Genomic DNA, 27734 nt, shown 5'->3' on the forward strand with positions numbered 1-27734 from the left:
AGCTGAGCTCTTTTTATGTCATTTCAGCCATGAATCCAGCCATGGCTGAAATAAGACCTACCCTGGACATTTCAAAATGTGAGCTAAAAAACAATGCCTCTTTTCCCTTAAGCTAGATTGAGTTGAGTTTTCGGTATCTGTGTCATAATGGATACAGGCAGTCCTCGCTTTACATGGTAGTTCAGGGCCATAAAAATAACTTTGCAAGCTGAAACCATGCAGTGATCTTAATAATCAATAGGAAGAATTACAATTGGTCTGTGACCTTTAAAATGTTTTAATCAAAACGTTAAAAACTCTATTTGGGGGAATTGAAAAAAATTAGTTTTATAATATTTAGTACATGAAAATTTAAAACATTAGAAATATTGAGAATTTAAGTGTTTTATTTCTTTGTACAAAACTTATCAAAAGGAGTTTAAATAGTCTTTGCCTTCTTATCATATAACTTAAGATACAGAGTGAGGGACTTCCCTGGTGGCACAGTGGTTAAGAATCCACCTGCCAGTGCAGGGGACACGGGTTCCATCCCTGGTCCTGGAAGATCCCACATGCCACTGAGCAACTAAGCCCGTGTGCCACAACTACTGAGCCTGTTCTCTATAGAGCCCGCGAGCCACAACTACTGAGCCCGCGTGCTGCAACTACTGAAGCCTGTATGCCTACAGTCTGTGCTCCACAACAAGAGAAGCCACCGTAATGAGAAGCCTGTGCACCACAACGAAGAGTAGCCCCCACTCGCTGCAACTAGAGAAAGCCCACATGCAGCAACGAAGACCCAACGCAGCCAAAAATAAAAATAAATTAATTAATTAATTTTAAAAGAAGATACAGAGTGAGCATCTTTTCTATGCCTTGGCAAATTATCATACTCCTTACTAAGTTTGGATCAGCTTCCAACATTTTGTCTTTTGCACTTTCAGTGCTGTGAAATCCCCATGACTTCCTTTAATATGAAGGTTTTTGGGTTTTTTTTTTTTGCCAGTGTCACTTCCTCTGGGACATCATTCTTTTTGTCAACAGCCACTTTCCTCATTTATATTAATATGTTCCCTTTATGAAATTTCTGTGGCTGCATGTCTAGAGTCTCTGGAACAGTGACAGGCTCAACATTCCCACAATCAGCTATTTCTCTTGTAACTTCATTTGCCTTCAGTTCGAATTCTGCAAAATCATGCCAATTTCTGAAACAATGAAATCAGCCTTTACTGTCAGTAAAAGGTTCTTCTTCAGTCTTCTTGTAATTACTGTTTTTTTCAACGCAGCACCCAAATTTAATGTTTGGCCTAAATGCTAGTTAAACTGATTGGATATTTTCATTACAGTCTTCAATCCAAAGTAGAAGTAAATTCTCTCTTTCCACCATTAGCGGCTTCTTGTTCTGAAGGCAACTTAAACTAAACAATATTGAAGCCACTTTACCTTGTTTTTGATTTATCAGACTTTTTCAGTATTGTTCATTCAGTGGCTCCGTGCAGCCCAGGTCTCATCCTGGCTTTATTCTGCTGTCTCCATTTTCAAATCTAATCACACCCAATTTCACTTCTGCATTATCACTTTTAATTTCTTTGCTGAACTTTCATTTTTTTCTATTATGCATTTTTGTTAAATGTCATACGAGTTTATCACCGAGAGACAAGGAGACAACCCAACTACAGGCTTTGCTCTCTGTGCATGAACTGAATAACTGATGTACAATGGCAATCACCAACAGACTTTGAAAGAAGTGATGTGGTTGGTCACTGATTATGAAGCACGTCTGTTATTTACGTAGGGATTTGTGGAGCTAGCCGTGAAGTTTATATTTTATGCAATTACTCACAGTTAATATACTGTGTAACTGAAATCTGAAGCATGTTATTGGGAGACTGGGTTATTTAACTAAATCGTGGTCAATGACATTGGTGCATGTCAAACTCTTCAAAGCAATGACTTCCTTACTACCCAACAGAGATTGTATAAGGAGGAAACGGAAGAAAGGAAGAAAGCCTAGGAGAGAACCCTGAGAAAAACCAATATTTAATGGATGGCAAAAGAAGAGAAACATGCACAATAACTTATAAAGAGTGGCCAAAGAAGTAGTGGGAAAACCAGAAGCACGTGATATCACACAAGGCAAGAAAAGAGATTGCAATCGCATTTGCCACTTCTTCTTTAAATTGAGATAAAACTTTCATCCCATAAAATTCACCATTTTAAAGTGTACAATTCAGTAGTTTTTAGTATATTCACAAAGTTGTGCAACCATCATCATTATCTAATTCTTAAATATTCTTATCACGCCAAAAATAAACCCTATACCCATTAGCAATCACTTCCCATTCTCTCCTCTTTCCAACCCCTGGAATCTACTTTATGTCTCTATGGATGTACCTATTCTGGACATTTTATATAAGTGGAATTATACAGCATATGCCCTTTTGCATATGATTTCTATCGTAATACCTTCAAGGTTTTTCCATGTTGTAGCATCTATCAGTACCTATTACTTTTTGTGGTTGAATAATACTCTGTTGTGTGAACATACCATATTTATTCATCCATTCATCAGGTGATGGAAATTTGAGTTGTTTGGGGTATTATGAGTAATGTTGTGACTAACATTTGTGTAAAAGTTTTTGTGTGAACATATGTTTTCAATTTTCCTGGGGATATACCTAGGAATAGAATTGCTGGGCCATATGATAACTCTAACTTCTTGAGAAACCACCAGACCATTTCTACCATTTTATCTTCCAAGCAAAGTGTGAGGGTTCTTTCAGTTCTTTTTTTAAAAAAAGCTTATATATTCATATTTCTTCTCAGTTTGCTTGTCTAGTTTCTCATTTCATTTCACCAAGCACATTTCCTCCTTGCATCTTTGACTTCCATATCCTACATTTGATAAAGTTACCTTCTAACTAGGCAAATGATAAATTTTCTTCATACTGCAAGTGACTGATGGCTTTCTTATCCCATACTGTATGCAATTAATTTAAACTATGCAGAGCATAAGGTCTCTCACATATCTCATTTGTCCAAGCTGTTTATAACCACCCAAAACATTTCCAAAGTTGATTCAATATGGATCAGAACCCTGATTTTATTTACCTTCCCTTTCTCTTCAATTAAATTTATTTAATCCAATTCAATACTTTTGGGATAAACAATCTTCATAATAATCTTGTGGTAGGTGGTGCAAAGTGAAGCAAATGGCGTTTCACTTTGAAAGAAGTATCTTAGTGCGCTCCACTTCACTGACCCCCAGAAGCTTCACTGAGGTGTCAGGCTCCTAAATTTTTCTTGGATATACTTCCCATCCTCTGGCATGCATAAATCTCTTCAATGCATCTAGAGTCTGTCACTTCCTACATTCAACATCTATCCGCATGACACCATTGATGTAGTGGACCAGCATGATGTTCTATAGAAGGGTGAGATGATCAAATCCTTGAAGGCTAAATTATTGCATACACCTGAAATAGAATGTGTCAAAGCAAGCTCCTTTGGGTGCTCTCTGCTTATTGGGGTGAAGAAAAAAAGAAGACACTTGTGAGAACAAAGCTGAATGCCAGGTAGCAGGGTTGTGTTGACTTACTCAACTAAAGAGATCATATTGAATAGCACCTGCATTTAAAATCATCACTTGTTTAAATTTACAGTAATCCACTGACATTCCCCAAGACCCAGCGGTCATCTGCACAAACCAAAGAAAGGTTTCGTTGTTGTTGCTGCTGCTGTTTTTTATGGGGATATGACAGGAATCACTACCTGTGTTTGTAAGCATATGAGTTCGTTTGCTGGAAAGAGATCCAGAATGATACAGGCACAAACAAGATGAAAATTTATTTCTCACTAAATGAAAGTACTGGTATAACCAGACTAGAGCTGGCATAGTGGTACTATCCCTGACCTAACTCCTATCTTGTTCTTACACTGTCACTCAGGTGGTATCTTGGTGTGCATTTCAGCTGGCACAAAGGGGAAAAGGAGAAAGGGGTAGACACATCACTTCATTATAAAGGCAAGATCCAGGAATTGCTCTCATCATTCTCATTCACATCCCATTGGCCCAAACTTAGTCAGATTGTACCTAGGTACAATATGTATGGCAGGAAAATGTAACCTGTTTTCTGAGTGGCTATTTTCCTAGTTAAAATTTAGAGATATTACTTCTATGAGAGAAAAGGGGAGCACAGCCACTGGGGGACAAGTAGTAGCTGCTGCCACAACACCTTACACATTTCAAACCTGTGATGCTGGACTAATCTCTGCAACTCCCCCAGCGTGCACCTTTACTTTGGATAAGGACAGGAAGCTCAAGATGTTTTGTTGAGCCCTTTGTTGCATAATAACTCTCACTCGGGGCATCAGGGAGACAACATGGACATTCAGTCACCTCTATAAGCAGAAAATGTGGGAACAACCACAGTATGGGTTTGCAGACCCACGGGTACCACTGTAGCAGAATTAGACCCCAAAATTCAATTGTCTTCTCACTTTAATATGTCCCTATTCTGCTGGGTATATAATTGTGACATCCTGGACTGTGTTACTTTAGAGTCAGGGGCCAATAATTCCTGAAAGATCCAGCTATTTTCCTTTTACAGCTGCACAGTTACCTTGGTAAATAGTCAAAGCTACTCTTGAAGGAGACTGAGAGAAAGATTTATGGGATATGCTTGTGATACCACAAGGTCTTTCTTCAAGGTTGGCTGGCTTCCTCTATATACAAAGAACTGTGGGTTTAGGACAGACTCAAGTTTGGGAATCGGGTGAGCAGCCATGATGGCATCATTGTGACTTGTGTTATGCCACCAATGGGTTTTATCACTCATGTGTTATTATCATTTTGCTCTAATTCATTCCTTGGAATCCCCTGAAAGGTTAAGCTACTACCCCAGATTTCTCTTTTAAATCACCCCTATCACCACTCTAACTCTGCTGCTAGAATTTTACATTATGGTAAGAATTCTACTTTGCCTCTGATTCTTATATGATGTTCCATGGCCTGTCACCCTAGAAACCCATGATCACAAACATTGTCAGGAATCCCAGTTCCAAAAGTAACATCCCCCTCCTTCCTTCCCAGCCTGGAAAGAAGATTTTTTTGAAGATGCTGTTGATCCCAAAGCAATGCACACATGTTAGTCATAGGTAGGCATAGTCAGGAGGTGAGCAAGAATGTTGCACATAATGAATTCATTCTTTTTCTGCTTAAAACTTGAGATTGATTTTTCTATATATATCACATCAAGAATTTTTGTGTATTTCAGCTTCATGCTATGTAGATCCTTTTTTTTTTTTTTTTTTTTTTTGCAGTACACGGCCCTCTCACTGTTGTGGCCTCTCCCGTTGCGGAGCACAGGCTCCGGACGCGCAGGCTCAGCAGCATGGCTCACGGGCCCAGCCGCTCCGCGACATGTGGGATCTTCCCGGATCGGGGCATGAACCTGTGTCCCCTGCATCGGCAGGCGGACTCTCAACCACTGTGCCACCAGGGAAGCCCTGTAGATCATTTTTGAATGTACATTTTAGTCAACCTTGGAGCAAACAATGAGAACTGTCCCCAGGGGCTTCAGCAGCAATTTGAATTAAAAATTATTAATAATTATAACAGTATCCATAAATCCACCCTGATCTAAGGTAATATTCTATCTTGCCTAGACTAGTATGTTCAGGATTTATTTCTATGCATTTGCCCCTTATTTAGGGAAATAATGAGCAAAACCCTTGCAATTATTTACTAGCCTTCTCCTGAGAATGGCATTGCTCTTGCCTCAACGGAGCCCTGCTGGGGTCTGACACCAGTCATAGCTGGAAGCAGTGACAAGTGGGAGGAATGGAGCATGAAGAGAATTTCCATTTGTTGCGAGTTGAGTAGTTCAGGCAAACCTTCAAGTAAACCCAGACCAGCCTCGCTGGATATGGCAGGAGGAGGTGCTATAAGTTGGACATAAGTTGGCCAAGGAGGATCTCAGTGTAGTTTGAGTATTTAGAGTCCTTGGAGCCATCTAAATTCTCCCAAATGTTGCCATTATAATTCTGTTTTGCTCCTTTACAAAAGAGCTCTGCAGGTGGTTTTGGTGGAGTATTGGGAACCTTTAATTGTTCTCAAAAGTTATTATGCATCAGAATCACATGGAGGGCTTCTTAGATTTCCAGGCCCCATTCCCAGTTTTCTGTTTTTATATTTCTAGGATGAGGCCCAAGAATCTCCTTTTCCAACAAGTTCCCAGCTGTTGCTGATGCTGCTGATCCAGGGACCACATTCTGAGCAACCTTGTAATTTAGCAACCTCTGTGTGATATCTGGCTATATCAATTCTGTAGTTATAAGTGATAGGAATTTTTTTAGAGATATCAGAAATTCCTTAGCTTCTTGACTGTGTCTTGTGTGAGTTATGTTCTTTCCTGAAGTTACTCAGTGTAGCTCGTGGCAGACAGCCCACCTTATATTCCTGTGCTCCCATAATGGTCCATTGCAGCAGCCAGTCAGTGTGGTACTTCATTCCAGGTGACCACAGGTGATAGGTTATAATCAACTAATCCATGGCTGGGTGTCATGGATTACTGTCATCTCCTCCTTTAATAGCTTTAACACAATCATAGTTTTAAAAAAATCAACTGATCACTTATTTCCATTTTCTTCAGGTTCTGTTGCCCAAAAACCCTTCTGGTACCAATTACCAAACAGGAAGGAGTTCTTAATTACAGACAGTATAATCAACTCTAGCTGGAATCTGTACAAATGGGTTTCGTGATGGGTATAGACAACTCACAGAAATGTTAGGAGGCCTGAAGAAACAGACTCTGGCCTGAGATTCCAGGTGTGATATCAAAAACTATATCATAGAGGTAGGCTATTAAGAAAACTACTGCCTTTCTAGAGTCAGGAAATTGACAAATCAGAAAGTTATCCCCACATCTGCTGGCTTCAGTAGCTTGCACCAGAATTTTTGCCAGCCGAATTTTGCCCCTGTCTTCTGACTCCTCCTTGTAACTTGGTTCCAAATAAAAACCTAATGCATCTGACTAGCAAAACATGTACCACATCTAGGGCATATAGAAAACACTGTAAATTTATTCCTTTGTGGTAATTTCCAGGCTTTTCCCTCTAGAAAAGCTTACAAGAAGGGAATGAGTTGGGTGCTGAGTAAAGCAATCCATAGTATCTGCTACAGGTAGAAAGTGCATTATGATTGTGCATGGCTGCCTAAAACAGTGTAGAATTGAGAGGATCATCTTGCTGAAAAGGAAGGTGCACCCAGAACATGGTGGGCCACAGCGTTTCCCCAAGTATTTGCTATTCTTCATTCTTAATCAAATTGGTAGTCAGGTAATCTGAATAAAAGTGAAAGACTCCACCCCTTTCTGGATGTGTAATTAGGAACAAGTTACTTACCTTCTCTCTTTCCTCGTCTATAGAATGTCAATAATAAAGAAAATAATAATGCATATTCATAGAGCTGTTTTGATGATTAAATGACAGAACTTTTTTATATTATTCAGCACAATCCCTAGCACATAAACATGGGTTTAATGCTTACTAGCAAGTGTAGTTACAGTCTTAAAATTCTTGAAACACTTATAAGTGTAGGATATTGATATCTCACTTGAACAGGTATTTTTTGGTTAATTACAACATCTAAGTCCCTAAGCAACCTGGAGAAAATTGCATTTTTTCATAGCAGTATATCGTTTAGCTATTACTGCATGTCAAACCACCCCAAAATTTAGTGTGTCAAAGTAACATTTATTATTTCTCATGTCTCTGTGGGTCAGCTGAATGCTTCTGCTGATCTGGGCTAGATTTGTCAGGACTCTCTTTTTTCATGGTCTTTGGTATAGCTCAGATCACAATGCTTCAAAATTAGTAGTTTCTAGGACTCTCCTGTGTACTAATATTGATGGTTTAGCACAGTGGTTTGTAGATACTCATATAATAAAAAATAAATGAAAGAAGGCACAACTGTCAAAATCCAATTGTTAAAACTCATTTTTAAAATATTTATAAACATAGGTTTATAATCTTCAAATAGAAAAATATTCATGTCACATATCTGGTTATTGTCAGTGAAAAATTCCATTCATTGCATTGAAAAAGAAATAAGATTATTTGTCAGTTCAATTATGAATGTAAAAAAAAACCCAGTAAGTTCCCATAGCCTAGGTATTGTAAATAGACAAAACTTTTTCTAAACTTGTGGTTTATTCACTCAAGAATAGCCAGAGAAGGTATACTTGAATTGAGGGAAGGCAAGCCTTTACTGACCAGTGGATAAGTGGGAAAAAGATTACAAGATGAGACATACACATATGTGTGGGGGAAGGCTAGTGGATAGAGTGTATTACTGGGCCTATGTGTGTGCATGTAGAACTAAAGAATACTGGCATTTAATGTACCATATATTCCTGAAGACCACATTCAGTGTGCTTTCTGAAATAGACAGCTTTTACAACATGGTTTCCATAAAACTGACAATGATTTTCTTCATTTTTTTTGCATATCTATTGTAGATTTTTGGTTTGCAGTTACCATGAGGTTTTGATGTAGCAGTCTATATATATAAGAGATTGTTTTAAGTTGCTGGTCTCTTAATTTCCAATGTGTTTCCAGTATCCTGCATTTGTACTCTCCTCTTCTCATGATTGCTGGTTGTGATATCATTTTTGTGTGTGGATGATTTCCTACCTTTACTGGTGAGCTTTCCCATTCATAATTTTCTTGTTTCTAGTTGTGGCATTTTCTTTTACACCTAGGGAACTTCTTTAGCACTTGCTGTAAAGCTGGTTTGGTGGTGCTGAATTCTCTTAGCTTTTGCTTGCCTGTAGAGCTTTTGATTTCTCCATCAAATCTGAATGAGAGCCTTGCTGGGTAGAGTATTCTTGGTTGTAGGTTTTTCCCTTTCATCATTTTAAATATATCATGCCACTCCCTCCTGGCTTGCAGAGTTTCTGCTAAAAAAATCAGCTGATAACCTTATGGGATTCCCTTGTATGCCATTTGTTGCTTTTCCCTTGTTGCTTTTAATATTTTCTCTTTGTCTTTAATTTTTATCAATTTGATTAATATGTTTCTTGGCATGTTCCTCCTTGGGTTTTTCCTGTATGGGACTCTCTGTGCTTCCTGGACTTGAGTGAGTATTTCCTTTCCCATGTTAGTTTTTGGCTGTTATCTCTTCAAGTATTTTCTCAGGTCCTTTCTGTCTCTCTTCTCCTTGTGGGACCCCTATAATGCAAATGTTGGTGCATTTAATGTTGTCCCAGAGGTCTCTTAGACTGTCCTATTTCTTTTCATTCTTTTCTGTTTATTCTGTTCTGCAGTAGTGATTTCCACCATTCTGTATTCCAGCTCAAGTATTCATTCTTCTGCCTCATTTAATCTCCTATTGATTCCTTCTAGTGCATTTTTCATTTCAGTTATCGTATTGTTCATCTCTGTTTGTTCTTTAAATCTTCTAGCTCTTTGTTAAGTATTTCTTGTATCTTCTCATTCTATGCATCCGTTCTTTTTCTGAGATCTTGGGTCATCTTTACTATCATTACTCTGAATTCTTTTTTAGGTAGATTGCGTATCTCCACTTCACATAGTTGTTTTTCTGGGGTTTTATCTTGTTCCTTCATCTGGAAATATTTCTCTGCCATCTCATTTTGTCTAACTTTCTGTGTCTGTGATCTCTGTTTCTCAGGCTGCATGTTTGTAGTTCTTCTTGCTTCTGGTGTCTTCCCCCTGGTGGGTGAGGTTGGTCCAGGGGCTTGTGCAGGCTTTTTGGTGGGAGGGACTGGTGCCTGCCCACTGGTGAGTCTGGGTCTTGTCCTTCTGGTGGGCAAGGCCATGTCAAGCGGTGTGTTTAGAGGCAGCTGTGCACTCAGGATGACTTTAGGCAGCCTCTCTGCTAATGGGTGGGGCTGTGTTCCCACTCTGTTGGTTGTTTGGCCTGAGGTGTCCCAGCATTTGAGCCTGCAGGCTGTCAGGTGGGGCCAGGTCTCAGTGCCAAAATGGTGACCTCTGGGAGAGCTCACACTGTTGGATATTCCGTTGGACCTCCACCACCAGTGTCTTTGCCCCACAGTGAGCCACAGCCAACCCCTGCCTCCCCAGGAAACCCTCCAAGACCCACAGGGAGGTCTGGCTCAGGCTCCTATAGAGTCATTGCTTTGCCCTGGTAGATTGTGAAACCTTGTGCATGTCCTCCAAGAGTGGAGTCTCTCTTTCCTCCAGTCCTGTGGAGCTCCTGCACTCAAGTCCCACTGGCCTTCAAAGCCAAATGCTCTGGGGGCTCCTCCTCCCAATGCCAGATCCCTAGGCTGGGGACCCTGATGTGGGGCTCAGAACTCTCACTCCTGTGGGGGAAGCCCTGTGATATAATTATTTTCCAGTTTGTGGGTCACCTACCCAGTCGATGTGGGATTTTATTATATCGTGAAAGCGCCCCCCCTACCATCTTGTTGTGGCTTCTTTTTTGTCTTTGGATGTAGAATATTTTTTTTTGGCAGATTCCAGTCTTTCCTGTCAATAGTTGTTCAGCAGTCAGTTGTGATTGGTGCTTTTGTGAGAGGAGGTGAGCTCAAATCCTTCTACTCTGCCATGTTGTCTCCTCTCTGACAATGACTTTCTTCAGAGAAGGAAAAGTAAACTTTATTTTTTTGCTTTTAAATTATGCAATTGATGCATCTACTTGTTTATTACCCAGATTTAAATGCATGTATTGTCGACAATTGGAATCTCCCCATGTTTAGAAGCTAAGAAGATCAGCAATAATTTTTTTTCTTTTCCATTATGGTTTATTACAGGATATTGAATATAGTTCCCTGTGCTATACAAAAGGACTTTGTTGTTTATCCATTCTATAAATAATAGTTTACATCTGCTAGTCCCAAACTTCCAGTCCATCCCTCCCCTGGCAATAATTTAATTATATTAATAAGAGATGCCAACCTTTCACTTTGCCCTCTCCCCATCTCCATGTGAAAATACACTCCTTTATAAGTGTATAGGCAATGAATATGCCAAGGAATAACTGCTGAGTTATAATTAAATATGACAGTTTTTCCAAATGAAAACAAAAATCTTCAATTCTTTATCAAAGGCTAATGTAGGATCATGCTCAATAAGGATTGCTTATTTTGAACTACATATGTCCAGAGCCAAAACAATTTGAACCATTCAAGAACACACTTTAGTGTAATTCTTGAATAGTGAGCTTTTTATAAGAAAGCTTATTTCTGTGATGTGGAATAATTTATCTGCATCATTTCCTCCAACCTGATTGCTTCTCATCAATTAAATTAGTCTACTGCAAAACTTGGATGGATTTAACTTACTAAATTATTGGTTACTATTCTCCCATTCTTATTTCCAGAAAGACTCAGCAATTTATATTACAGTTGTATTTATTAATGTTATTTTTAGAGTAACTGAACTACTAAACATTGAGCTTAAAACAATTCCTTTGAAACAAAATTAAAGTGTGATTTTATAAAACATAATTTGTAAACAAATATTGGTCATATCCTTTTCCTGTACAACATAGTATGAAGACTCAAGCTTTGGAGTCAAGTAGACCTAAGTTTGGCTTCCAGTTCTGCCATTAATTAGCTAGATGACATTGGGCATATTACCTGACCTGCATAAGCCTAATTTCCCTCAACTGTCTGTCAAGTGAGAATTATCATAGGTGTTAACTCAGTGCACCTGGAATGTCTTAAGTGCTCAATAAATGTGTGCTATTGTTCTAGTACCTGCTTTGCAAAGTAGACAATACTTTTAGATTGTAGTTATTTTATGGGTTAACAAGTCCTTGTTGATTTAAATTAAATTCCTGTTACTCCTCAGGAAATCAATAACATTCATCCAAGGTTTTAAAGAATCATGTCTTTCTGATGGCCTTTGGGTAATTTGTGTGAAACTAGGCTTTAATTTCAGTCTTTCTAAATATCTTGAACTATGTTCTCTAACTTTGTTCATCTCCTCTGTAACCAGCCTAATCCAAGCACCATCTTCTCTTGTTAGGAAAACTGCAACAGCCTTCCTTTACCCAACTCATCCACTCTGCAATCAGATTCCTATACTGTGGTTAAAACAATCTTCTAAAAGTACAAATCTTACTCATGTCTTGTTCACGCTCCTCCCAACAGCTGAAAGCTCCTCAGTGGGAAGCAGGTTCTGGATCCTGTCTTCCTTCTTGTTACCTCACCTCTTACCATTATCCTCCTTCTTCTTAGTCCTACGCTGGATGTTTTCAGGTTCTTAAACTTTCCACACTTCTCTTGCTCAGGGCTTTTACATATATTCTTCCCACTGCCTGGAAGACTCTCACCCAGGTCAGCCCCCTTCACTGGGTAACACCCTTCTCATTACCTTAGAACTCCACTTCCTTGGGAGTCCTCCCACCTCAGTCTTTGCCAGGTTCCTTTGTCCTCAGCTTTTACGGATTGGTGGGGTTTGTTTTCCTTTCCTGTACTTATCTCAAGTCAGATGGGTGTATAGTCACTTGTGAGTGAATCTTATTAAAGTCTCTCTCTTTCACTAGATAGAAAGTTTTGAGAAAGCAGAGACTGATGTCTGTTTCTATTTACCCCTGTATGACTGGTACTAGCAGCACAGTGCCCGGCACACAGTAGCCCTCAATATAGATTTGATGAATACCTTTATTACTCAGTGAAGCAGGCAGTTTCTGAAAGGAAGGGAATGAGGAGACAAGCTCTCCAATAATAAACAGAAGCAACTTTAGAGCCTTTGCTTATGCCCGGCCCTGGCTCTCTACATAGCCTCTACACCCCAGCATTGTGGACCAATGTGAAAAGTATAGGATTGTTTTCCCATCAGAGATGATGAATCTTGTCCATGTCAAGCCATATGAAGTGGGATTCAGGAGTGAATTCAAAGGAGAAAAAAGGTATATTTGACTTAATAGAGGGCTGCTTTAAATTATATCTGCTCTCCTGAATTTTTTCTTTGTTCCTTAAAAAAAGTTATTCACATCTAAGATAAATGAAGATCACAAAATGTAGACCTTTTCTTTCACCAACAAAGCATCAAAAGGTTCAGTAAATGATGGTTAGAGAGAGCGTCTCCCAAGAGGCTGCACCCTCCTCAGCCCCGGCCACATATGCTGCTGCCTCAGGACCCGTCATGATGGTAGGCAGAGAGACTGCAACCTGCAAAGCACAGCTGCAGCAGAGCACGTTGCCCCAGCCTCCATCCAGAATACACCACCCTTAGCCTTTATTCATCTCTGAATGCCAGCATTAAGCACTCATTCCTTTTTCTTTGTGCCCCGTGACTTTGCAAGCCCTCCAGGTAGGGACATCAGATTAATCATTTCTCTCTTAAGTTCTTAAGAAGCATGAACTTATGGATATTTTTCAGCAGTAGGCATGGACCAGGAAAGAGAATAAATGTGCCAAGAACACCTGAGGGGACTTGGAAAGGTATCACCAATGGCAAGAAAACAAGGGAATGTAAAGGGTTGGTGGGGAGCACAGAAGACACCTGGGTCTAATTTATAATCTTGGCAATATTGACTGTAATCTGCCTCATCAAATTAAACAGTTTTCAAGGAACAGAAAAGAAGTTGTGTAGAAGCTCATATAGTTACCAATGGGGAGTGGAGAATTTGTCTCATATCAGGCAACTGTGGGTGTCTGACCTCACAGCTTCTTACCATATGCTAGGATTGCAGGGGTGGCCAATTCCCTTCGAGAAGGCTCTTGGCATTCATACCTGTCCCCCTGATGCTTTTCTGGTCCCTCTTTTTCTTCCTGAACTAGCTTGCCTGCCTAGGGAGAAGATGAGTCAATGAGGATGAGTGATGAAAGAGTCTCAGACTATCAGGCCATCTCACAAAGGAGCAAACACCTCACAGGAGGAAAATAGACTGAGGTATTTATCCATAACCTGGGAAGTTGTTTTTAAAATCTGGTCCCATCATGAGTAGATCCTCTGTTACAACATCATTGTCTGCAAAACGTCTAGAGTTTAGGCACATTTGTGTTTAACTATTTATTTGTTTATTTATTATTAGAGCCTAACCTCATAATCAGATTGTCCTATTTGGGCCCCAAAAGTGGCTTGTCACTGAGTGAAAGTAATTTCCCATGGCAGGTGCTCCCAGCAGGTGGCTGCTCATGGTACCTGCATCAGAAAGGTAGATTTAGTTAGAGATTTTATTTTAATATGAAATCCGTATTGCAGCCTGAGCCTCTACTGGGTGATGTGCCAAAATTCATGTCTGCAGCATGATTTATTATGTGAAATACCACAGAACTAATCAGTGGAGTTACTAATTAATACAAATCTGCATTTTTTGCATAAGCAATTAGTGCAAGGAGAGAGCAGTGAAAGAGGAAGTTCAACTCCTTTAATCTCAGTGCCTACTCAAGCGGAAAGGCCCACCAGGGCCAAACTCTGAGATCTACATTTGGAATTTTCCCCCTTTGATTAGTTAAAGACAGAAAAGGTCAAATTATCGATATATAATTCATGTGAAAATGTATTTGTTAAAGAGGAAAGAAAACATTTTATTTTAAAAGGATGAGCCTCTAGGGGTAAATTTTTGAATTAAAAATAATTATATTTTCCATTTCAGCAAAGTCTGAATAATATTTAATAAGGATTCCTATTGCTGATAATATTTGAAAATTACATCAATAATTGGGGGAGGTGTATAGTGTATATTTCTAAGATGTTTAAATTACCAAGGGTGCTTGCTCTTCTCTGTGGGACTTTTTCCGGTATTTTGGATGTCATGTGTAGTAATGCAATATTCTAAATCTGGTATGATTTAGATAATTCTGTGGCTCACCAAATCTGAGCAAATAGTGCCATTTAACTTTGGTTGGCTTATTTTCCCATTAATGTAATAGAAATTGTTTATAATATGAAACAACTGGAGAGTTGACAGGATGATGGCGATGGAAAGAGACTTCTATTACCAATAAAATGTATGCTCAGTAAAACAAAAGCAAAATCACTTTTACATATTTTATTTTCTGTGGACAACAAATAAGAGTTCATTTTGGTTTTGATGCTGTGTGCTAAATAAGTGCAAATATTAGAACAATGACTATCTTTCTGAAAGTTATTCGATATATGATTTCTTTGTTTCAGACTCGCTAGCTCAAATTATAATTCAAGCTTTCCCCCACCCCTAAACCTGGATATCTAGTTTTCCAGGAAACCTATTCTGAAAAGAAGGTGGCTAATTAAATGCAGATTAACAGGGCTCTTTGATTAAAAGTTCGGGATGTGGTAGTCAGTGGTGTTGTGAAAGAAGGCGAACAGGAGAAACGGAAAGGCACTGCAAGGGGAGTCGTTTTGCTGAACCTTAATACTGCAGATTCCAGGGCCAAAGCAGTAGGAATTGTCCACGGTGCTGATACCTTGAGGAAGCCATTTCTCCTGCAAGCGGCCTGGGGCTCTAAACCTGGAACTTGCCCGATCTTCTCCCCCAACCCACTGCAGCAGCCATTGTTCAGGAGAAGCTCAAGTGCCGTCGGTGTGTCTCTGCTCTCCACACAAGCAGCAACAACAGCTACCGGGGATTTTTGTTGGCCTGTTGATTTTTGTTAAGGCAAATGTTGGCAAACACCGGGCGTTTGTCAGTTACCACGCGCGCGCTGCCGTCCCCTTCAGACCGCATGCTGTTTCTCAAGCCAACTGAAACAGGTGTGAGCCCTCTGTTTACCCTCCTCACCTGAGAGCAGGAACTCCCACAAACACATACTCACTCATGCACACTCACACCCCACACACCTACGCTCACATAAATTACACACACATCCACACTCACTGACACAAATTATACATTCACGTACTAACAGTCACACGCGTTCATAGAGCTCATACATTCATACACAGTCTTTCATACATGTGTATACTCACAGATTCACACACACTTGTACACTTAAGCACAGTCACACACATAGCTCATATCCAAGCTATGAGGCCTTGAACAATCGTGTCAGTGACCCGCGCCTGCCAATGCTTGGAGCTGCGTTGATTTTGCGTTGTTGTTATGAGTGTTGGATGGGATAGTTTAAGGAAAGCCCCTCACTTCTGACCCGGAATCAAAGATGAAGTCCCTCGAGGTCTGTAGGCGCCGTGAGGGGAGCCACCCACTCCCCGGAGGGATTAGGAGCTCGTAAATAATAAATAAAAGAGCCCAGGCAGGCCGAGTTGGGGAAACCCGGTGCTAAATCACTCCCCAAATCACAGCCGCGTCGTGCTCCATCCAATAGCTCTAAGCGATTTGTGGGGTTGGGGGTTGAAATCAATTTTTTTCCGTTCTCGCAGGTGCAATATGAATCAATTATCTTAATTAAGATTATGCCGCAAGCCCAGGAGATTTGGGGAGGACGGGTTTTGCGCTCGGGGCGACGGCGAGGCATTTTAATAGCTTGTCTCTTGCTCCCGGCTCTCCCCCGCCGCCCGCCTGTCGAGTCCTGGCAGCTCCAGCCTCTGGCCAGGATCCGGGCGCCCAGTGGCCTCCCTGGAGGCGTGGGCGCAAACTCCGCGCTGAGCCCGCGGTCTGGGCAGAACCCGCAACCTCCCCCTCCGGCCTCCCACGGGCTTCTGAACTACCCGGCCTATGAGGAACGTGTGGCTTCCAGTCCTCCTCCCGCGGACCCAGCACGCTACGGCCTGGCTCGCCCCTCAGCCCCCACCACCTCCCGCCCCTCGAACATGCCCAGGCCGGGATACCCCTCTCCCGGGAGGGGTGGAGAGAGGACGAGGGCGCCGCTCGAGGTCGGTGGGGCCGCCCTGGCCATACTTAATTCTTTCACTGAACGCAGACCTCCCTTTGCAAGAGCGAGCATCTGTTTCCCCGAGAAACAGGTCACCGCCGGGGACGCCGGCCCGGCCCCAGCTCTTTATCTTAGCCCTGTGAATGCGTCGCACCACCCACCCTCCCCCGCCAGCTACACGCTTCCCACCCCCTAAGTCCCGGCCTCACGCCTCCCTCCCCCCGTCTTCTCCCCGCCACCGGCGATGCCACACGCCTCTTCCCCTCCCCCCCCTCCCCGCGCAGGCCACACTCCCCTCTCCCCACCCCGGGCCACTCGCCTCCTGCCGACCCCCTTCCCGCCGGCGCTCTGGCAGCCGCTGTAACGGCCGGGACCGCCCGGCCTGCGCCGCGCGCTCGAAGCGGGGACCCGGGGGGCGACAGATTTGGGGCATTGCTCGAGGGCAGTGAGTCATGAAAGCGGCTTTTGTTGCCCGCGCGTGCGGTTCGCGTGCCGCGCAGCAGCCTGCGGCGCCCAGTGGGGACCGGAGCTGGAGAAGGTGTACCGCTAAAGGGCGGTGGGGACAGAGGGAGAGGGAGAGAATTTAGGGAATCGGGAGGGGGAAAGTGTGCAACCGTCGAAACGAAGTCCAGAGAAGGAGAAGAAAATAAGGCGGCCGGGTGGTGCCGTGGCGACCATCCGCGGTACTGAGCCCCGCCGTGCCGGCAGTCCATCCACTCCTGGCGTTTCAGCTGCCACCGTCCTCTGGCCCCAATTCCTCGCCCCCTTCCCCTCCCAACAAAAAGCATCTCAATCCAGGCCTAATCTGGACTCTTCCCTTCCAGGTCTGACTACCGGGCTGCAGCCTCCCGGGAGGCCCGCGGGCAGTCTCAGCCACGAAGGCGCTGGAGGTAGACACTGCCGGCGCGCAGGCGGGTCGCCACCTGAGCGCTGAGGGCCCGGAAGCTCACTGAGAGCCAGGGTGAGACCGAACCTCGCTAGGTCTCTGGAACAACCCGGAGTGGTCTTTTCTTTGTACAGATGATCCCCAGGCCTGGGCCAACGATGAGCAGAGGGATTCGGGTGAATTTATCAGGAGGAGAAGGCGGGAACGAGTGTAGTAATTCCCGCACTATGCGCATTAGAATCTCGGCTGGCGAACCCCCCGCGTTTCCTTTCCTTCCCCGCCCAGGAACATCTGGCTCCACCAAGAATCTCCTGTATTCCACAGGGTGTCGCAAACTGGGGAAGTTTGCGCTTCCGGGGGTGGGGGGGAATCCCCTAGGCCACCCCAGGCCTTCGGGGCAGCTGGAACCCTCTTCCACCCGGCCCCCAACATCTCCTCTGAAGCTCCCCTAAGACTGAGAAATGAGAGCCAGGGCACAAGTTCTACGTCCCCGTGGGCACGGTGGGCTAGGCCGTAGGGGCAGCTGCCGGAAGAGTGGCGGCACTTGGTCCACGCGCCGCGTGTCCTGGGACTTCCGAGTTGTGGACCGGCCTCTGCAGGCTGTTACTCTGATGCCCCTCGAGTTTTAACCCTTCATTTAAGATATATACTGTACAGGGGTAAATACTGAGACTAGGCTCTTGGGTGAACTCTTTGATCCTCTTCTGTGATGTTTGTACACCGACGAGTGAACTCAAAAACCGAAACTCTGTACAGTTCTGCCCTGGAAACTCAGCACGGTTCATGCCACACTTTGGGCAACGGGTCGGGTCTCACACCCCTTTATTCCTCTTTCAGATTTGCACTGGACCGGGAAGCCTGCATCGCAGCCTTCTAGACACCAGCTATCACGTTAGGACTCTCTTCCCCTCCGGTTCCGTATCCCCCCTCTGGTTCCCAGATGCACCGCTCACCCCTGACACTGTTTTCAAACTCAAGGGGCTTTTAGAGCAATTCTAGTTGTTCAACGCTTTCATTGTAAGGGGACACGGGTCTGGGAGGGGATAAGGGGTTAGTTAATGGAGGATTAGAGGCGAATCTGGTGGAGAAAAGGGGGCAGGGAAGCAATAGAGCCAACTTTAAAAAGTGTTATCATTCTGGAACATGCCTTGGTGGGAACGAGTGAATGATCACCATTTAAATACAAATATGGCTCCTTCAGAGTTAGTCAGGAAGCTCTGTGGTTTTTGCTTGACCTGCAAGGTGGAGGTCACATCAGAGTCTTTGAGGTCTGGAGAAGTTGTGGCCATCAGCCCTTCCCAGAGTTGTGCTAATGACCTTTCTAGGAAGAGGAGTGAAGAAGACCCCTTTAGCACAGGCCCTTTGCACCCTCCCTTTAAGGCTTGTCTCAACCAAGTTTCCATTTACAGGTCTGAAAGTGGGAACTAAGGGGGGCAAGGCAGCCTGTGTTAGGGAACCAGGGTAAGGGCACGCTTTACATCGATCCAATGGCCTTGGTTAAAAGGCAGAATCCGAGCTTCAGAGAAGTCCTCTAGGTTTCATGCAAGAGAGCTCCGGAGGCCAAAGAAGCCAAGGACTAGCGCGCTCTGAGGACAAGGACCACAGGCCAGAGGGGTACGGACATAGTGAGGAGTCTCCAGGGATATGGGTAGCTGAGGGTCAGGATACGCCGGGTTCCACGTAACGGTGAAGTAGAATGACAGGTACGAAATTTTCTACACTGTTGGGGCCGGGCGTGGGGGATCCAGTTAAAGAGGTTAGGAACTACTTTCACGCTTGCGTTTACAGATGAAGCCGTCTTTTTACGTATAATAAATAGTGTATGTTAGCTTAAGGGGCTGATGGAGATTGGGAGAAGCCACCCTTTGGCGCCAATGAGCAAAGTGTCTACCAAGGGGGAGAAACCAAGAGATGGATACCGCAGAGAGGGCAGGGAGTGCCCGGGAAGCCAGTGCCTGGGCGAGGAATCCAAAGAAGTCTCTCGCTTCTGCCTCTTTCACCTGTGCCCTACTTACCGCGCTAGCGCCGGTCACTAAGTCTGATCTAAACCCAGTCAGTGTTAGCTTTCCCGCTCCCTTCTCTCAAACTCCTTCCCCTTTCCCCCTTCCCCCCCGCGCCCCTTCTCCCCTTGTGCCGCCTGAAAGGGTTAATCTCTCCTGCGGGTAAAAACAGGTCCGCGGAGTCTCTAACTGGCGACAGATGGGCCACTTTCTTCTGGCCACAAAGGGGCCGGAATGGAGCGCTCCGCGGCATACAAATGGGCAGGTCACGTGGTTCCCGGCTCTTGGCTGGACTGGGAGGACCATATGGCGCATGCCGGGGAGGAGGGAGATGGGGCGGGGGTAGGGGTGGGGGAGTGGAGAGCTGGGTCGGAGGAGGGTGGGAGAGGAGCAAGGCTGAGGGGGAGGGGACGGGGGCGGGGGAGGAGGAGGAGGGCGGAAGGGAAGAGGGCGCAAAACCCAGACGCGTGCGCAGACGCGGAGCGCAGGAACCTGCTCGCCGCTCTGCTCCTGGCCCCGCCCGCGCTCAGCATCACCAACTCGGCTATATAACCTGAGCGCCCGCGCCGCCTGGACACGAGGAATTCGCCCCACGCAGAAGGCACGGCGTCCGGAGGCCCCAGGGTTATGAGACCATCACTGCTCAGGACTTACTAGCAACTACAGGTAATTACAATCCTTTCATTTTTGCTGGGAATAAAAGAAGCAATTGAAGATGTACACATATTCTGTATGTGTGCGTTTGTGAGCGCGTGTATGTGTTGAGACAGGCATTCCTTTCCATAATTGCAGGCGAGTACGCATACAGTTTGACTCGCATCACTCAAATACCCACTGCGGGCTTTCTAATTAAAAAAAAATTGTTTTACTTTTTTTTTTAAGGGGGAAAATATAGGAGCGTCTTTGGATTTTTAAAAATATAACGCCCACTAACTCTGTGATTATTTGCTAGTGGTGATTTCAAAGTTCTGAAAGCAAGTAACTACTTAACTATTTCACTTCCTCCAGTAAGGGGGAAAAAACCCCACGTTACCAAGATTTATTTTGTGTACATGTATTTTATACACATTGGGAGCGCCAACTTATTTCTTCAGTGAATGAAAGGGGCATTGATACTTTGAATATACACACCCTGGAAAATAAACCGAGTTGAGAGGTAGTTTAATTGAGAGGGGGAAAAATGTGGAGAAAGGGAGAGAGACCCACTCCTGCTACCTGTTACTGTTCCAGAGTCGGCCAAGTCCCCAGCAGCCACTGCAGGTGCCAGAAATCCAGTTGTCTCACTAAAGGCTTTTTATTTTCCTTATTAGAAGCGGCAACTTCGCCATTGCCAATCGCTGACCATTATAATTACTCAATCTTTTAAAGGAAGGTTTGAGGCGAACTTTGAAAAGCCCCAATAAAGAGCGGGCGGCCCTTTCAATGGGCTGTTTATTAGAGAGGAGCCTTCCGCACCTGATCCCCGGCGCGTGGAAGAGCGCTCTGCGCCGCGCCCCCAGCCCTGGCCCTCTAGTAAGCGCTTTTATACAAGGTGGAAATTCAGCAGAGGGCCAGCGGTGTGGGAGGCGAGAAAATAAAGGCAAGGGTGGGATGGAAAACCCCTGCCCACTTTTGTTTCCAAATGTTTCGTTGATGGTGAAATAATTTGGTGGAAAATACTTTTCCTCCGCATGCATTTGCTTTTCAATCCCCAATTCAGTATAATCTTCTTAAAAATCACTGCCAGTGTTAGTAAATTACGTAATGGCTCTTCAACTTTAATCGCTGAGTACCCAGAGGCCAGAACAGAGATGGAAACAACTGCAATTTTCAAACTCGTCATTTTTGTGGAGTTCTAAGCGACTTTGAACACATGCAAATAAACATGAAGTCGCCAAAATGTACACGCCTTTTCACACACATTATCCTACCGGGTAATCACCATAAACACACTTAAATTAATCACAAGGAAACATACACCGGAAGTGTACTTATAACACATACTGTCTCCCCTCCTCCCAGCCCTGTCCAGCCTCCTTCGTACCAGCAGGGCACACACAGGCCACTATAAAACTGCATTTAACTTTTCCTCAGGGGCATCCATTTTGTAATCAGCTGATAATTCTCTTCACATGCATTTCTACAGGGTTAGTGGATAGAAGCTGAGGGCATATGTAGTTTTTGAATGTAGCGTTTTTCTCCTTTTCTGTTTTCCCCTCTCCCCTGTTGAATGTAGGAAACCTAAACATGACCAAATCGTACAGCGAGAGTGGGCTGATGGGAGAGCCTCAGCCGCAGGGTCCTCCGAGCTGGACAGACGAATGTCTTAGTTCTCAGGACGAGGAGCACGAGACAGACAAAAAGGAGGACGATCTCGAAGCCATGAACGCGGAAGAGGACTCACTGAGGAACGGGGGAGAGGAGGAGGAAGAAGAGGAGGATCTGGAAGAGGAGGAAGAAGAGGAAGAGGAGGACGATGATCAAAAGCCTAAGAGACGCGGCCCCAAAAAGAAGAAGATGACCAAGGCGCGCCTGGAGCGTTTTAAGCTGAGACGCATGAAAGCTAACGCCCGGGAGCGGAACCGCATGCATGGGCTGAACGCGGCGCTGGACAACCTGCGCAAGGTAGTGCCCTGCTACTCCAAGACACAGAAGCTGTCCAAAATCGAGACACTGCGCTTGGCCAAAAACTATATCTGGGCTCTGTCGGAGATTCTGCGTTCCGGCAAAAGCCCTGACCTGGTCTCCTTTGTACAGACGCTCTGCAAGGGCTTATCCCAGCCCACCACCAACCTGGTTGCCGGCTGCCTGCAGCTCAATCCTCGGACTTTTCTGCCTGAGCAGAACCAGGACATGCCTCCGCACCTGCCGACTGCCAGCGCTTCTTTCCCGGTGCACCCCTACTCCTACCAGTCTCCGGGGCTGCCCAGCCCGCCCTACGGCACCATGGACAGCTCCCATGTCTTCCACGTCAAGCCGCCGCCGCATGCCTACAGCGCAGCGCTCGAGCCCTTCTTTGAGAGCCCTCTGACTGATTGCACCAGCCCTTCCTTTGACGGACCCCTCAGTCCGCCGCTCAGCATCAATGGCAACTTCTCTTTCAAACACGAACCGTCCGCCGAGTTTGAGAAAAATTATGCCTTTACCATGCACTATCCTGCAGCGACCCTGGCAGGGGCCCAAAGCCACGGATCAATCTTCTCCGGCGCCGCTGCCCCTCGCTGTGACATCCCTATAGACAATATTATGTCCTTCGATAGCCATTCACATCATGAGCGAGTCATGAGTGCCCAGCTCAATGCCATCTTTCACGATTAGAGGCACGTCAGGTTCACCGTCCCTGGGAAACGAACCCACTGTGCTTACAGTGACTGTCGTGTTTACAAAAGGCAGCCCTTTGGGTACTACTGCTGCAAAGTGCAAATACTCCAAGCTTCAAGTGATATATGTATTTATTGTCGTTACTGCCTTTGGTAGAAACAGGGGATCAAAGTTCCTGTTCACTTTATGTATTATTTTCTATAGCTCTTCTATTTTAAAAAAAAATACAGTAAAGTTAAAAAAATGCACCACAAATTTGGTGCAGCTGTATTCAGAACATATTAATTATCTGATCGGGATAACAAAATCACAAGCAATAATTAGGATCTATGCAATTTTTAAACTAGTAATGGGCCAATTAAAATATATATAAATATATATTTTTCAACCAGCATTTTACTACTTGTTACCTTTCCCATGCTGAATTATTTTGTTGTGATTTTGTACAGAATTTTTAATGACTTTTTATAATGTGGATTTCCTATTTTAAAACCATGCAGCTTCATCAATTTTTATACATATCAGAAAAGTAGAATTATATCTAATTTATACAAAATAATTTAACTAATTTAAACCAGCAGAAAAGTGCTTAGAAAGTTATTGTGTTGCCTTAGCACTTCTTTCTTCTCTAATTGTTAAAAATAATTGCACAATTTGAGCAATTCATTTCACTTTAAAGTCTTTCCTTCTCCTTAAAATGATAACCAGATCCATAATTCTTGAGGATGAATAAAAACAGATGTATTCCCTATCAAAACATATCAATTCAATACATTACTTGCACAAGCTTGTATATACATATTATAAACAAATGCCAACATACCCTTCTTTAAATCAAAAGCTGCTTGACTATCACATACAATTTGCACTGTTTCTTTTTAGTCTTTTACTCCTTCGCATTCCATGATTTTACAGAGAATCTGAAGCTATTGATGTTTCCAGAAAATATAAATGCATGATTTTATACATAGTCACACAAATGGTGGTTTGTCATATATTCATGTAATGAATCTGAGCCTAAATCTAATCAGGTTGTTGATGTTGGGATTTTATATCTATTGTAGTCAATTAGTACAGTAGCTTAAATAAATTCAAACCATTTAATTCATAATTAGAACAATAGCTATTGCATGTAAAATGCAGTCCAGAATAAGTGCTGTTTGAGATGTGATACTGGTACCACTGGAATCGATCTGTACTGTAATCTTGTTTGTAATCCTGTATATTATGGTGTAATGCACAATTTAGAAAACACTCATCCGGTTGCAATAAAATAGTATTGAAAATCTGAGCAATTGTTGCATTTCTTCTTAGAGTGTTTTTTTTTTTTAAGTATAACTAATTCCTAAGCAGGATAGTTGCTTTACTTGCTGAGTTTAAAACAAATACTAAATTCTATTTGTAGAATAAAATAAAAGAGAAAAGTTTACTTTAGCACAAACTGTCTAGTCTGTTTATCTTGCTTAGGGAGTCACCAGCTCTTTGTACATAATGAAAGGACCACACTGGTATTTCATTACTTGGAATATGAGGCTGGGGTGGAGTAAGTGTTGTGGAGAGACAAACAGTTGTATTTTTGTTTGGTTTTGGTTTGCATTCCTTTAAATGATTATGTTATCTGTTTTCTTCTATTTTTTTCAAAAGATGGATTTAGTTAATTATTAACAAGCAAGACACAAGTAACCTAGCTTAGTTTGTCTACATATTTTTAAAACATATTAAAATTTTTTTCACCATTTTCTTCGTGCTTTGTTATCTGTACCTTTTCCTGAACTGAAATGTTCTCTATTGCAAAGCGGTCCTATCCCAAAGAGAAAGTGATATATCTTTAGAATATGCCAGGGAGAAATGATTTAATTAAAAGAATCAAAGGGGCTTCCGTGGTGGCGCAGTGGTTGAGAGTCCGCCTGCCAACGCAGGGGACACGGGTTCGTGCCCTGGTCCGGGAAGATCCCACATACTGCGTAGCGGCTGGGCCTGTGAGCCATGGCCGCTGAGCCTGCGTGTCCGGAGCCTGTGCTCCGCAACGGAAGAGGCCACAACAGTGAGAGGCCCGCGTACCAAAAAAATAAATAAATAAAATAAAATAAAAGAATCGAAGAAGTGACATTTTATCATTGTAATATAAATGTGATTTCAGTAATTCTTTCAGGAAAAAATAGTAATGAGCTACTTGTACTCAAGACATACTATTTGTACTATGATATGTTTCTGGAAGGTGTAATTGTTTCCTCACCCCCTTTGGAGTATTCTGTTGTTTCATAAACAGAACTCACTGGAAAAACTTAGAGATGATTCTGTCCATTGGTAAGGCCACTAAAGAAGTTTGGCATTTCTCTCCCTCTGGATGTATTGACTGACAGGAACAATTTCTAGGGAATAACATTTTGGCACTTATGCCCTGGCTCTACTGTGGTGCTCTGATTACTGTCGTTAGTAACTCCATTGTTCTTCCTCTGATTCGGATGCCACATTGGATGACTACCTCCCTTCCCAAGCTTGTTCCTTTAATCTCCTTCTCATTGGTGATTTAGGGGTTCCAGAAAGCTGACCTCATTTAGTAAGCTGCTCCAGAAAAATGTGAGTAATCTAATGGACAGGAACAATTAGCCATACTAATAACATTGCCAATGGGGCTATGTCAAGCTGTGACAGTAGCAGTAAGGAATATTTCAACGTTAAAAAAATGTTTGAGTGCAATTTAAAATATATCATTTTAGCATGTTTTCCATCAGCCTTCATCACATGGCAGAAATACTTTTAAGTTAGTCCCAGCTTTATCCAAAATGCAATAATCTCATTCCAAGTGAAACAGAGTTGTTATTTTGGAATCAAGCTGTTGCTTCCTATATCCAAGATTGCTTTCACTGTTCTTTCTTTAAGAGACATAATACTGATATGATATCTGAACACTGCCAACCTTCCAGCCTAGGAGACCATGAAGTGAACATTCAGATCTGCTGTGATCTATCCAGCAGCTCAATTTCACCTGTAATTAAAATTAGACATCTTCATGCAAACTAAAAACTATTGCTGTAGTGAACAGAAGAAATGAGAGGATGACATTTTAAGAAATTCAGCTTTTAAAACAGCAAGCAGGGAAATCTAACTGTGGATTTTTTTCATAAGGTAGGAATGAAGACTGCAAGTTAGTTTTGATTTTTTTCCCCCCATTTTGCATGTATAACTTCATTCTAAACATAAAGATTCTTTCAGTCAGTCAAGGAGTAACTCACATGCCACCATCTTTTATTCAAAGGCAGGCACAGATGTTCCTTCTGCAGGGGAGGTTTTAATTTATGAAAATGATATTGTTTATGCATGAATGAACTGAATGCACTCTGCATAACACACAGCGCTTCCATCTGATCAGAGAAATACCACAGAACCAGTGCCAATGTCAGAAACATATTCTACAAATTTACTCACTTAAATGTTTAATGAATATTTGGAAGGCATTTTCAAACCACAAGAAACCTTTTCAATTATCTTTTTCTTTTCTTTTGGAATTGCTAGCCAAGAGACTCTTACAGTTTTCATAGTTGGCCAATGCCTATATCTAGCTAATAAGAAAATAAAATGTTTTACTAAGTGAAAAGCCACCAAAAAGAAGAAAAATCAGCAACTATAGCTTCATTGGGAAAAATATTTCTTTAAGTGTTACATATTGTGCTTACGAGTAATATTTAGGGTTCTGTGTGTTCCCTCATCTTGAATAATTGCTATCGCTATCAAATAAGATGTTTAGATCTACTTATTTAGTGTGAAAATGCTCTGATGAGTTATCTCCAGAATACCCTGGTGTTTAAAATCAGTAGACAATTTCATAGTTGGAGATGAAATATTTAAATATTTTAACTGGTGCATAATTCCTTTTGAATAGAACACTGCATAACTTAAATTTCATTTACATCATCAATGACAAATACAGTATGATCTATCTACTTTTAATCCTAAAAAAGACAATTAAATGTAAATTAAAATAGAGGATTATAATATCTTGAGTGTTCTACTAACTTTAGGTTTATAATATGTTATAGTAAAATAACATTTGAAATGACTTATAAGTGTTCTAATTTATTGATCTTAAAAAATCTCTGTTTTCACATTTGAAAGTCTATAATTCTTACAAAATTAATGCATTTCTGAAAGAAGCTAGCAATTACTAAAATGATACATGGATCATTAGCTAACAGTTTGAACCAAGCTGTTTTTGTTCTATAATTAAATAAGAGATTTAAAGTGAAAATATCTATTAAACAATTAATAAAACTAGGTTTCAAAACATAGGCTGATTTCATCCTAACGGGAATTGCATAATAGCAGAGCTATTTCTTAAATGACACTAAAATCTCCTCTCTTTTCCTTTTCCACTGCCGTCACTTATTTCCTGAAAACCATCTAAATAAAATCTTTAATTCCAGGGTCTGATAAAGAATAAAAGAGCCAATGCAACATCTTGTGGAACACCAGGACTGAGAACTCTTGTTGTTACCACGCACAGAGGCGTTCTGGCGTCAGATGCACAGTGATTTGTACGGTGGCATAATCACTGGCTCCTGGCCAGGCATTATGTTACAGAGGACACTATTGTCAAGAACCATTCAACTAGAAATCTGCACTGTATACACTCAGAAGTTGAGATCATCTGCCTTCCTATGTCAGGAAGAATTCTGTGCGGCCAATTGACTCGTGGACTCTCTTCACACACACTAACACTTGGTTCAATGGCTCTGATGGAATTAGCTGTGTAACCAAACTAGTGGCATCAACAAGGCAAGGCCACAGTCTCTGGGGACTTCTGTTTAAATTGCTAAC

The 27734-nt window shown here is 42.6% G+C and overlaps 1 protein-coding gene across 1 annotated transcript; it reads left to right on the forward strand.

Annotated features, from left to right (window-relative positions):
- Positions 1–20210: 20210 nt before the first annotated feature.
- NEUROD1 (neuronal differentiation 1) lies at positions 20211–24207 on the forward strand. Its single transcript, XM_029225592.1, has 2 exons — positions 20211–20282; positions 21832–24207. The coding sequence occupies exon 2, from the start codon at positions 21843–21845 to the stop codon at positions 22911–22913; it is 1071 nt and encodes a 356-aa protein (XP_029081425.1). The 5' UTR covers positions 20211–20282; positions 21832–21842; the 3' UTR covers positions 22914–24207.
- Positions 24208–27734: the final 3527 nt, after the last annotated feature.

This window comes from Monodon monoceros, unplaced genomic scaffold (assembly GCF_005190385.1).
Source record: "Monodon monoceros isolate NGI ecotype Baffin Bay Population unplaced genomic scaffold, NGI_Narwhal_1 Super_Scaffold_16, whole genome shotgun sequence".
Lineage (NCBI taxonomy): Eukaryota > Metazoa > Chordata > Mammalia > Artiodactyla > Monodontidae > Monodon > Monodon monoceros.